At 42.8% G+C, this 12,932-nt stretch overlaps 2 protein-coding genes across 9 annotated transcripts in view; one reads left to right on the top strand and one right to left on the bottom strand.

The window, feature by feature from the left end:
• LOC143835494 (uricase-like) overlaps nucleotides 1–12,932 on the bottom strand; it is a 118,673-nt gene that overhangs the window by 12,280 nt on the left and 93,461 nt on the right. For all 5 annotated transcript variants that reach the window (XM_077333182.1, XM_077333181.1, XM_077333183.1 and 2 more), the window contains one exon: nucleotides 1,414–1,632. In XM_077333182.1, the coding sequence (XP_077189297.1) occupies nucleotides 1,414–1,632 (219 nt within the window). The remainder of the gene's footprint in view (nucleotides 1–1,413; nucleotides 1,633–12,932) is intronic.
• The window catches only part of SAMD13 (sterile alpha motif domain containing 13), a 126,780-nt gene that overhangs the window by 64,547 nt on the left and 49,301 nt on the right, over nucleotides 1–12,932 (top strand). The gene's annotated exons all lie outside the window — the stretch shown is intronic.

Here is a 12,932-nt window from a genome sequence, read left to right as displayed (position 1 = left end):
CATCTTATACCAGTTTTCTCTTAATATCTGACTATTTGTTTGGGGATTTTAGACCATGCTTGTTCCTATTCTTCCATAGTGATGGTAACATCAAGATTCTGAAACCATTGAATTATACAATTTTTAACCTGTTCCGTTTCAGTTTCATATTTCAAAAGAAGTTTATAAATTTGACCTTGCAAATGTGGTTTATTAAGGAGAAGAATATTCTCAAAGTCAGTGTGAGGAACACTCATTTCGGCCTGTTTGTCAAAGTCTGAGCTGAACCTAGACACTAACTAGTTATGTTCTATCCAGTGTATTTCCAGTCGTTCTATTTTTTGGAATTTGTAAGCTCTTAAGCTCACAGGTTCTTGTTAGAAGATCTTTAAATTTTAAACAAGCTATCCTTTATGCTGGGATCTTGAAAAGTATGCCTCTATAGGTGATTTCAAGAAATAAGAAGACGAGCATAGTCTTTTTTCATATCTATGCCATACCCTTAACAAAGATTTTGTCCAAGGGTTAAGCCTGGCCTTTTCCAACACCAAATCTCTGGCCATTGGATCGACTATCCAATCCGCTAAGGTGGTAAGGGTGGCCATATGCAAATATAGTTTGAAGTTTGGAACTCCTTGTCCTCTTTTCTTCTCATCTTGCAGAACTTTAAAGGCAATTCTGGGTCTCTTATAACCCCAAATAAATTTATTAATTTCAGATTGCCATTTATCAACCATAGAGTGATTAAGCAGAATATGTTGAATTTTCAAATGTGCTTTTAAAATAATTTTAGTTGTGGACATATGCTGTAACCATGCCGAGCCTGCTTGCAGGGAAGGCCAGTGTAAACAAACAAACAAACAAATAAAATGTGCAATGGGAAATGGATGCCTTCCAGATGCAAACCTGTTTTTTTTCTCTTTGTATCCAAAGGAAAAAAGAGTTTTTACTCCTTCCCCCCCAATGCAGTTTTTGACCCCATGAGTCACAATTGGCATTATTGCAAAACTTACATGCAGCCACATCAGTAGCATGATTTTTAAAAAGAAGCCAACAGCTGGTCCATGGGATGGTTTGGGAATGCAAAAACAGAGTGGTAAGAAGAGGTTAAGTCTTCCTGTTGTTCCCCAACAAAATCAAGAACTTAGTAATATTTGTATGTAGCTTTAGAGAGAAGTTTTTAAGAACATTTCAGTCATCCTTTGGGGGGAAAGTATTTTGATTTGCACCATAGTAAATCTGTCACACAGCTGCATGATAGTCCCAAGTTACTGATTTGCTGACATGGCACATATGAAATCCTCTGGTTAAAGTTTGCCTCCCCCACCCCGCTTGTCTGAGAACTGATTTTCTAATTGACAGGAAGCATATCATCAATACAAAGCGTAAAGGCAATGTCGAAACAAAGCCAAACATAATCCCATGAAAACGTACCCCTCGGCATTTTGCAAAAACCTGGATTGTATTCTTGATGGTGTCTGTGGGGATGACACATGAATTGTCACTATTCACATATTCATTGACACTGTCCAGTCTTATATGTGAAGAGACCTCCACTTCTTTGATACTGTGGATGTTGCCCTCTCGGTGAATGTACAGAATCCTCACTGCATTCTTTCCGTATTCAGAATTCACATATTCTAGATCCTTAGGCTGTAAAGGAAGCAAAAACAGGTTGCCCCATCAAAAGACATAAGATATATGAAATGGGGCTAATCTCTGAATCTATATTCATAGATAGAGTGTGCTGATAGCTTTATTAATAACATAAAGGCCCCTTTCACATTACCATTCTAACCCAGATGTTATCCATGGTTGGTCTGATTCCAAGCAAAGCAATACAGGATAGAGTTGCATATAGTGAATTTCAGTATGTCAGTGAGTCATCTTAGAAGCAATCTGGCCATTTGAGGAGCACCACACTCCTCCCCACTGTCCTTTTTCACCACATGATCTTCCCCAAACTTTGTTAATGTTCTGTGTTGAGTGCTATAGTGCTAGACCAATGTAGTACTTCTTAGTGTATCCCAGTGGTGCCATGGCATTTCAAGTGGGCCACTATAGCAGGGGTAGTCAACCTGTGGTCCTCCAGATGTCCATGGACTACAATTCCCATGAGCCCCTGCCAGCATTTGCCGGCAGGGGCTCATGGGAATTGTAGTCCATGAACATCTGGAGGACCACAGGTTGACAACCCTTGCACTATAGCACTGAAGCACTATGGTGGTCTAGTGCTATTGCACTTAATTTAGAATGTTTTTAAAAGTTTGAGGAAGATTGTGTGGCAAAAAGGGGCATGCGAAAACTACAGTACTATTGGAAGAACTATCTGAATCAGTGATTCAGAAGTGCAAAGAAGAGGTGAAAATGAAAGAAAGTCATTTATATCAAGAACAGCTCGACCACACTTTGCTAACCAGCTGTGTGGTTTTGTAGGAGAATGAAAATAAAATCCATTAGCAGGCAGTTGCTAAAATGATTCTGTCTGAAATAATACAAAAATTCCTTTAGCAACCAAATTCCAAAACAGATTACAAAGGCTGTCCGAAAGGGATCTTAAACTCCAAACACCTCAAATATATTAACATGCACAGCACAGAGGTCTGTTAGCCAGAGAGAGTAGCAACTTGCTGTAAAAAAGCAGGAAATGTCCACAGAATTATAACACCATGAGTAAATTTCTGTTTCTGAGTTATACAGAGCTCCTGAGATACATTTCCAAGAGTTCTTTATAACTGAGAAACCACTTTTTCATCATCATCCTTTTTTTCTCACTCCAATTTTTGTTACCTAACTGCTTAATTCCAAGCAACATCAGTGCAAAACACTGTACCCATATGGCATGAGTCAGCATGAGAAGAAGGGTAATAACTCAGAGGTAAAGCAGTTTATAGGCAGATATCCTAGATATCCCTTTGAAGGTACAGGCTTCTCCCACCTTTATGAGGTCTTAAAGCCATTACACTCTTAAATATCATTACCCAATCAGAATTTACTCACATCTTTTGTTATCCTCTCTTGTCACTTAGGTTTAAAGTGCTATACACATGCATATGTTTCTAAAACATTCTTCACAGACCAGACTCCTTTGTAAACAGTGGCTTCAGCTGTTAAGTGTACATCACAACATTTGTGCTTTGGTGAGGCAATCTGGCCAGAGAGCCTGTGAAAGCTTAATCTGATTAGGTAATGCTGTAATGGGGGGGAGGGTTAAATGGGAAAGGCAGGTAATTTTCCTGTCTTTTCTCTATAAAAGCACAGGAAGCCTAGTTAGATTCTGCACACAATAGACAATGCACTTTCAGTGCACTTTAGAAGTAGATTTTCCTGTTCCGCATAGGAAAATCCAGCTGCCAAAGTACATTGAAAATGCATTATCTGATGTGTGTGGACTCTGCCCTGATTGTGATTTGCAAATGATACACAGGTGAAATGGTTATATCTCTTCTGTTCTTGAATGATACGTCTTGTGTAGCCTTGATAGGCTTAAAATATATTGGAAAAAATTAGTCATTGATCTCTCAGGTTCTTATCTATTTATCTATTCATATATCATGTATGAATGTTTTATTTTTAAGTTAGGTTTATATCTATGTCACAATGAGATCAAGAACAAAGCCAAGCTTCGCTTTGGTGACCGTCATAAGTTCTAATGCAGAAAAAAAATAAGTAGAAGCCACAAATATTTTAAACCACATTGGGTGGGATTCTGCCTTAGGCTGAAGGAAGTGTCTCAAGCCTAAGAACTAAGGAGACTTCCTCCAACCTCTTCTGGGAAGAGCCATTTAGGTTAAAGGAAGGCTCCTTAGGCTGGAAGAAGGCTTTGCTTAGTGGAGCACTAGAATATAGGCCACTGATTTTGATGGTATTTAAGTGATACTAACCATTTCTGGATGGGGCTACCATCTAACGCAAGAGGAAAAGTATTTTCATTTCAACCCTACCCACGTCCTCACAGTATTTGGTAATATTCTCACTGTGCTGTGTTGGTCCGCAACAGCGTTTACAAGCATCTTCCCCAGAAACGCTAAGTGCGAGATGAGGCAGTAGCTGGATAGCTGTCATGGGTCCAGAGATGATTTTTTGAGTAGCGGGTGAACCACTGCCTCTTTTAGCCCCTCTGGGAAATCTCCTGTTGAAACGGAGAAGTTGATTATCTCCCAGAGGGGGCCATATGATATAAGCTTTTAGTAGCCATGATGGACATGGGTCTAGAGAGCAAGTGGTTGGTTTCACTGTCTTTAGCATCTTGGCCACTTCAGTCAGCATGAGTCATCTGAAGTTACCTGATGAGCCATTTGTCTTGGAGAAACCTTTTGACTTCTAAAGAGGTTACAAGAGGGTTACTTTTGTTTTTGCATTCAAAGAGAAACATCAGCTAAATTCCCCATGAAGCACTGATAATAAGTCTCCAGGCTAGAGTCACCTCTTGTATTACAGGTTGCCTGTGAAAATTACTCCACCTCACATGCCAGTTCAACTGCTTCCCTTAGTGGATTTATCTCCAGGGGAAGGTGGACAGGATTGATACCTCACCTCACCTCTCGCAAGAATTTCAATTGTGGATAGCCTTCTCTTTGTTACATATTTCTCTGTCTGGAGATATATTTATTTTTGTGTAGCAGAATGTTCCATCAGGCAAGCTGAAATTATAGTGCTAGGTATGGAATTCCCAACACTGTGAAAACGAAAAGCCTCAAATTGGACTTGTGCTAACAACCAATTTTTGACAGTAACTAAGAGGGTAATTTTACACCAGTAGATTTGTGAGCAGTCGACTCAACAAATCAGAGCACTGTTAATTCCAATCTGCCACATTTAAAAAGGTAAAGGTATCCCCTGTGCAAGCACCGAGTCATGTCTGACCCTTGGGGTGACGCCCTCCAGCGTTTTCATGGCAGACTCAATACGGGGTGGTTTGCCAGTGCCTTCCCCAGTCATTACCGTTTACCCCCCAGCAAGCTGGGTACTCATTTTACCGACCTCGGAAGGATGGAAGGCTGAGTCAACCTTGAGCCGGCTGCTGGGATTGAACTCCCAACCTCATGGGCAAAGCTTTCAGGCAGCTGCCTTACCACTCTGCGCCACAAGAGGCTCTTCTGCACATTTAAAGAGCAACAAAATCACTGTTTGACCATGGTATTAAAGGGGTCTGTAACAGAACTGAGGTTTTGCCAAAACAACAATATTTCTACACTCCCACAAAGGAAGAACCTGTTCTATTAGGTGTTTTTGTTGCCTCTGTTTTGTCTGTACCTGATCAAAGCAACACTATATGTGAACAATAGTTGCCAGTACTGGTTTAGTGTGAGCAGAGTACAGACCTCATATAAGCCAAGTTTCTACTACAGCCTGCTGTGTCCCTTATACCAGTGGTCCCCAACCTTTTTATCACTGGGGACCAGTCAATGCTTGACAATTTTACTGAGGCCTGGGGGTGGGGAAAGTATTTTGCCGAGGGACGTCGCCACTGCCACCTGAGCCCCTGCTCTACTTGCTTTCTCGCCAGCGCCCCTGACTTCCTGCCACCCGCTGGACGGTGCTGCTAGCAGCAGCTGTGCAGTACCAAGCCAAGGGGGAGCCCTAGCCATGGCGGCTGCTGAAAAGCACCAAAGGTAAGCCGGCAGCAGGGTGGCAGGGCAGCCCCCGAGGCAGCAGCCGGGGAGGATGACAAGGAGGAGCCACAGCCCAGTACCGACTGAACCACGGACCGGTCCCAGTCACCGGACTAGGGGTTGGGGACCGCTGCCTTATACTCATTACCTGGTGGCAGTGGTCGGGTGGGTGGGATATGGCCCTAAAAATTGCATAGGAAGTGAAGTGGCAGGTCTGCAGTGGAGATGGGGCAGATAACTGATGAAGAGGGCTCCCTGTTTTCCATTGGTGGAAATGTCTCCTACCAGGAAAGAACATGGCTAGGATCTAAGTCAAAACTGGACATTCTAAGGCAAAGTGTTTTGTACATGAAGTGCACACTCTCTTACTATTAGTGATGAGGGTCTAAATAACCAATTGCGGCACTATGAAACTAATTATACACATGCACACAGAACAATAAAACCAAGGACATACTTGAGGAGGCTGTTCAAATGAACAAAAACAGGGATTAGAAAAGCAGGAACAAAACAACTAGAAATTGTCAAGCCAGCACAAAGGCTATGATGATCCCTCTATCTGATGAAGGGAGCTTTGAATTTATCCCCAAAATATTGTTGGTCTCTAAGGTGGTACTGAATTGGAATCTGGGACCATTTCCGCATGGAGGCGGCCAAGGCATGCTGCCTCCTGGTTATAGATCCGGCTTAACCAAGCGGTTTCTGTCTTCCTCACAGGAGTCTCCTTTCGCTTTATCCCCCGGGTCTTTGCTTCCTGACAAGTCAGGTGGTTGAATTGAAGTCAGGACAACTTGCTTCTCCCCCCCCCCAATTTCAGTCTGTCAATCACTGTGATGCAGCATCAGCTACCAATCACCTTTCAGCATCATAGTCTCAAATCCAAGCGGCCCCCCAACCCCCACAAACATAGGAAAATAATTTTAAAAAACAAAAAAAATCAAGATCTGAGTAGCAATGCAGAGCTGCCACACCATATAATGATTTAAAGTTAGCCAAGAGGTGTTTTCATGTCTTCCCCCCATTCCCTTTCAAGCAGCGCAGAGGGGCAAAGGAGAAAGCAGTTGCTTTTCCTTGGTTCCACAACACGGCTTCAAACAGAGCAGTGCAGCACAGCAGAGCGAAGGAAAAAGTAGCAGGGAAGATGGCAGGGAACAGCTTGGGCTTTGCTGGTGCGAGCAGTGTAGAGGGATGAGGGGGAAAGCGGTGGGGTGTCCCAACACTTTTTCTTAGCTCTGCAGTGGGGCTCTGAACCGAGCAGCTCAGCGGGGTGTAGGAACGAGCAACAAGGCGACCCACCTCTCTGCCTTGGCTCCCCCTCCCAGATGGTCAGGCTACAGTCCCAGAAAGAAAGAAAGAAAGAAAGAAAGAAAGAAAGAAAGAAAGAAAGAAAGAAAGAAAGAAAGAAAGAAAGAAAGAAAGAAAGAAAGAAAGAAAGAAAGAAAGAAAGAAAGAAAGAAAGAAAGAAAGAAAGAACAAGTTTCCCCTTGGCTCCACTTAAGCATGAGTCAAGCAATGCATGCATGAAGTGGACTGGGTGTAATTTCATTACACTGGAATCCCATAGCAATGTAGTGCCAGCCTTTTATTTAATACACACACACAATCACACACAAGATTGCCTCTGCAGCACAGCTCCAAGGAGCAGGCTCTCTTGCTGACCCTGCAGAAGCAGGCTTTTAAAAAGCCCTTTGGAAAAAAGGGCAGGGGAAGGAGGACAGAAGTGACTCTCAGGGGTGGGTGGGTAGTTGGAAGGACAGGGAAAAGGACAGCCCAAGATTTCCCTTCCGGACGTCCCTGCTACGATTTGCTGCTCATTGTCTCCCATGTTTAAAAAAAGGGACTGCATTCCCTTATCGCAGGGCAATGGCCAGGCAGAGTCGTGCCAACCCCTGGAAAGCCATGGGAAGGCGGCAACATCATCTGGAAGCCTGAATAAATACAGCAAAAAAAAAAAAAAGATAGAGGGTGAACCAAGGAAAATGAATCGGAAACGGTGATCCCAGATGAAAGACTTTCTTCTGTACTTTAAGACCACACGGCTTTTCCCACTAGGGGAGTATGCTGTTTTGGTTGGTTAGTTTTGGTTTTTTAACTGTGGTTATACCAACCTCTTGTGGCGCAGAGTGGTAAGCAGCGGAAATACTGTCTGAAGCTGTCTGCCCATGAGGCTGGGAGTTTGATCCCAGCAGCTGGCTCAAGGTTGACTCAGCTTTCCAGCCTTCCGAGGTCGGTAAAATGAGTACCCAGCTTGCTGGGGGGTAAACGGTAATGACTGGAGAAGACACTGGTAAAGCCACCCTGTATTGGGTCTGCCATGAAAACGCTGGAGGGCATCACCCCAAGGGTCAGACATGACCTGGTGCTTGCACAGGGGATACATTTACCTTTATACCAACTTCACAGTATTGTGTTACTAGATGACTAGTGTGACCCGAACTCTACAGGAACTTCAGATCAGTTTAATGAGATTAGTCTCACTTCCTCTCTGGCTTCTGCTGATTGAGTCATGATGATTGTATAATCTTTATGGAATACCTGGAATATGCTGTAGTTCCTTAGTCCCCCTGCGAGCAACTGAAATTTCCTGCCGAAGTGAAGATGACAAGCCAGCTGACTGGCAGGTGGATCAGACCAGCATTTGGAGGGGGGAGTTAAAACAAAAGCAGAAATTCTACTAGAAATGACATGATGCCTCTTGAACACTTAAGAGTAATTAGTGAATTAAACTCCGAAGGCTGCTAAGGGTAGCCTTTGAAGTACATCTAGAAAATGAAATGCAGGTTACTTAAATCTGATTAATGTTCTCTGTAATTTAGGCACATCACTGCATTATGACTAATTGCAAAGTAGTCCTTGATTCACAGAGGGTTTGTTTCTTTTGATCAAGCGAACAATAATTATGCATTATAATTCCAAGCCTTAGGGAAGCTGGAGTATTGCAAACAGCACGTAGCTCATACTACATCTCACAGAAGTTGCCTTTTTTCCTTCTGTGATGCTGAAAAAGCTAACAGCCATTTCCTGATATTTCTGTTTTAATCTAGATTTTCAAAAATATCTACAGTGTAATCATTCTTCGAGTGGACTGCATCTTTCACTTGACAGAATTAGCCTAGTGAGAGAAACTGGCCTGTCTATGGCCCATTATGCACGGGGAGAATAGCGCACATTCAGGGTGGAATGGTGGCGACTAAAATCACCGATAACGCACGGTGCTGGCTACAACCGGCCGCAGATTCGGTGCATGCCGCCGAAAAAGCCGCGTTACCGAAACGCGGAAGAAAGCGCAGCTTCCAGGTGACCGGGGAGCAACTAGAAACGGCGCCAGGGTCGCGCGTGCATAATCAGTTACTCTGGGTTTTGCTGCCATTGTGTCCCGTCCCGTGCATAATCGGTTTGCTTCGCTTCTTCCCCCTCCATATTTTCCACGTGACCCGAAATCGCCGTTTCAGTGGCCGTGCATAATGGGCCTATGTGTGTTGTCTTATATAGCTTCTAAGCAATGATAGGGAAACTCTCATGAGTCACATGCCCATGAGGATGTTGTTCATTGCTGAGGGAAGTTTTCTGGCCTTGTCAAAGTCTGTCTACCTGCCAGCCTACTTAAGGCAAAAAAAAAAAAAATCCACAGTGTGAAGTATTTTCACCTCAGGCTTGTTTAAAGCTTTCTGACATGGAGCCATACCACCATGAAATAATTATTCTCTCTGTTAAAAAGTAGGTCTTATTGCATATGCTGACATTTAAAAATATTTTTATTTACTTTGAAACAGTAGCATAGTGACATCATCTTGTGCTAGGTTAAGTACATAAAAGCACAACGGCAGGAAAAAGAAGTGGACCTTAAACTCAAAATGAGAAAAGAGATCATTCAGTGAGAGACACTTTTAGGTGTATTCTGTGATGGACTATAATTTACTACTCAGAGGAACATATATGGGGAAAAAGAAATGCATAAACCACACACATTTTTCATCCTAGTATAATTTTCTTTTCTTTTTTGTTCTCTATGGATATTCTTTCTTGAGGGAAAGAAAAACTTACTTGATCCCAAACTATTGGTGTTCTAAGCACATATAATACATTGCTCCAAAATAGGGTTGGAGATTACTCTAATAAACCTCTTCAGTTAATTTCATTCCATTGAACTGAATATAATAATGTTCATTGTGAAGGAATGGATTTGCAAACCTTGTTCCTTTGATTCCTGGAAGGACAGAAACCCCCAAAGTCATCCCAAGTCTCCACTCAGCAACATTGCCCCTTTCCCTCACTCCTGGGGGAGAAGAAAACCAAGTCCAAACTGGGTACTAACTAAGTGCTACCAACAGCAAACCAGAAAGTATCATCCAGTGGGCAGATTTGCATACCCAGCATGCTATATGTCAGTGGTCCCCAACCTTTCTGAGGTTGGGGACCGGCAGGGCATCGGGGCGCGGCCCGCGGCCCGCACGGGCCACGCCCACGCATCGGGCTGCGCCCGCGGGCCGCACCCACGCATCGGGCTGCGCCCGCGGGCCGCACCCACGCATCGGGCCGCGCCCGCACGGGCACGGCCGGCCCTGATTCCCTCTCCCCGCCCTCCCGCAGTAAGAAGCTTCCCGGGCCGCAAGCTTGCGGCCCAGGAAGTTTTTTACTGCGGGGGGGGCGGGGAGAGGGAGCCGCGGCCCGGCGCCATGGCCTTCGCGGCCCGGCGCCATGGCCTTCGCGGCCCGGCACCGGGCCGCGGCCCGCAGGTTGGGGACCACTGCTATATGTCATTTAGAAGCACTACCTAGTCACCACATTTCTTACATCTCTCCTACAGCAAGCAAGGGACAATCCATTGCACAGTCACAATTTTGACTTCGCTTACCAATTGCCCCTACCTGTTACCAAACTTCAGCTAGCAATGCGTGGGGTGGATACAAAGATCAGATTAGAAAATTAACAATATAAGACAGTTTAATAAATAAAAAAATGAGTACACAGGTTCTGTTCAAGCACCAGGTTGAGCAAAGATACAAAGAAAAGGTAAAAATACACAGTCCTCTCAAACTATACTAGGTACTTCTCATAAACAACGTTTAGTTAGGACTGAATAGTATTTCTTGAATTTGCAGCATTTCTCCTCCCTGATCTGGGCCTTCTCCCTATTGTTCTTTACACATGGCAAGGTGACATCTCTCTAAACACTTAATCCCACATAGTTTGTGCCCATCTAAGGAGAACAGCAAGATGGCAGAGCCCTTTTCTTTCTTGTGTTCTGGGTACTCATCATCTCTCCTTGGAGACTCTGTCCCACCAAGGGGCCATTCTGATCTTCCTTCCTCAAGAAAACTATCTAGCCATATTGCTACTCCCCTTGTATCTTGAGGTGAGACAAGGTGTGAGATGGTAAGACTATTGTCTCAGTTTGGTAAAAGCCAAAGCGATAAAACAAGCCAAAGTATCTATAAGCAATAAAACATTATAAGCTTATGGCTGATAGACCATGCATCTTCTTTCTGTTTGTAATGATTTGTAGCCAGGCTCTAACTCATGAACAGAGTGTAATCCTAATGGGGTGAATTCCAGGTGAATGGCATTTCATCATACTGGATAGAATTTTTACAGGCATTAAGAAGGATGGTTTTTGATGTATACAGAAATATTAATCACTTTGAGACACACTCTAGCAATAACTTCTGTGATAACAATTTCAATTTCTGCTTGAATATACTTGGAAAATCAGCCTATTTTTCTGAGCCTACGGGGAGGGCGGTATATAAATATAATAAATAAATAATAAATAAAACAATAAACTTTGAACTGTATAGGAAGTGAAAGGCTTTGTCCATGTAGGCATATCATCCACCGTACCCTATAGGCTCCAAAACAAGAAGGAACATCTATGCTCCAATTCAATGTAAAAGACATTCAAGGTTTATTCTGCTTTATGGGTTAAATATGCTCTTCATATTATACAATCATAGTAGGGAGCAGTGAAGCTATTTTAAATTGTCTCCAACATACACCAGAATCTGCTAATTAATATCCCAGTGTTACAGAGGTGAACTGTTGTGCTGGTACACAGCTAAACAGCTTTCAAAATATGTCACTGAGCTGAAACTTTAGGTTTGTGGGGGGGGGCAGTTTTCTTTGAACATTGAAGATAATCTGAGTAGGCTGTTCCCTGTTCACAACACTATTTTCAAATCAGTGAGTTGTTTTCAACCTACAAAACCACTGGTTTCCAAATGTGGGTTACAAAGAGAAGAAGTGAAAGTGTTCCATTAAAAAAAACCCACCTTTTGTGCAAACACTATTTTCTATGACACAGATGCAACAAGACAAGTCCTGTTCACAAAGTTACAGTGAATGCACATGCAATCCATAGTGTTTTTTCTTTAGAAGTGCATTGAGTAATTCTTGTTGTGTTCAATGCATGTACAGGTGAACATGTGGTTCAAACCTCATATTTATCCAGGTGCTGGTCCCCAGTTTCTTTTATAAAGTGAACACATGTTGGCTTTTTCTTTCAAACAGATGTACATATGCAGGATGTACGTGCTTCCCCGGAACTTGTGAACAGGCTTTAGTAGAAGACATTTCAGCAGGTGTATATCATAACTGTAATAATTATAATTCACCTGTGCTTAAATTACTGTCATGAATAAGGTATTGTTTTGATCTGATAGGAAAATGTGTGTTTCTGCAAAGCACATGAAAATTACAGGATGAATTTACATGTACTCATTCTTATACAGAGGAACTGTAGAAGAGATATTTAATGAAAACAGAAACTGTCTTAAAGGGTTATTATATAATATCCTGTAGGACAGTTTCTGTATTCATATATTTCATATGAGAATTTAGAGTTTTCCACACACATACTATTCCCTGTGGCAGGGCTGACAGAATCTCTCAAGTGTAGCATACCAGCTAAGGCACCCAACAAGCCTTAAAAGCATAAAAAGAAGTAGAGCATTAAGTTGTCCATATGAAAGATAAAATACTTCCCAGAGAGAGCTGAGCTATCTCCTTGCGGCTGCCATCTTGGTCGAAAATGTTCTGACCGTTCCCTGTGGTTTCTTCATTTCTTCACTGCAGCTGCTAATTCAGTGTCATGGCAATGGGACTTCATGGGTTTTCACATATTTTCCCCACCCCAAACCTTCATGGCTGCCATTTGCCCCCTCGCTGTGTAGGGATTTAACAACAACAACAACAACAACAACAACAACAACAACAACAAAACATGGGTATTGCAAGATTACTAGGACAGTTGGGAACTAGGACATAGTTGCAGTAGATGGTTAGAATGCTATTAACCTATAGCAATGTCTATATTTCTAATTTAAAAATTCTAGTGTAAGG

The sequence above is a fragment of the Paroedura picta genome, chromosome 4, assembly GCF_049243985.1.
Source record: "Paroedura picta isolate Pp20150507F chromosome 4, Ppicta_v3.0, whole genome shotgun sequence".
Lineage (NCBI taxonomy): Eukaryota > Metazoa > Chordata > Lepidosauria > Squamata > Gekkonidae > Paroedura > Paroedura picta.
This window is presented reverse-complemented; position numbering and strand designations above follow the sequence as displayed.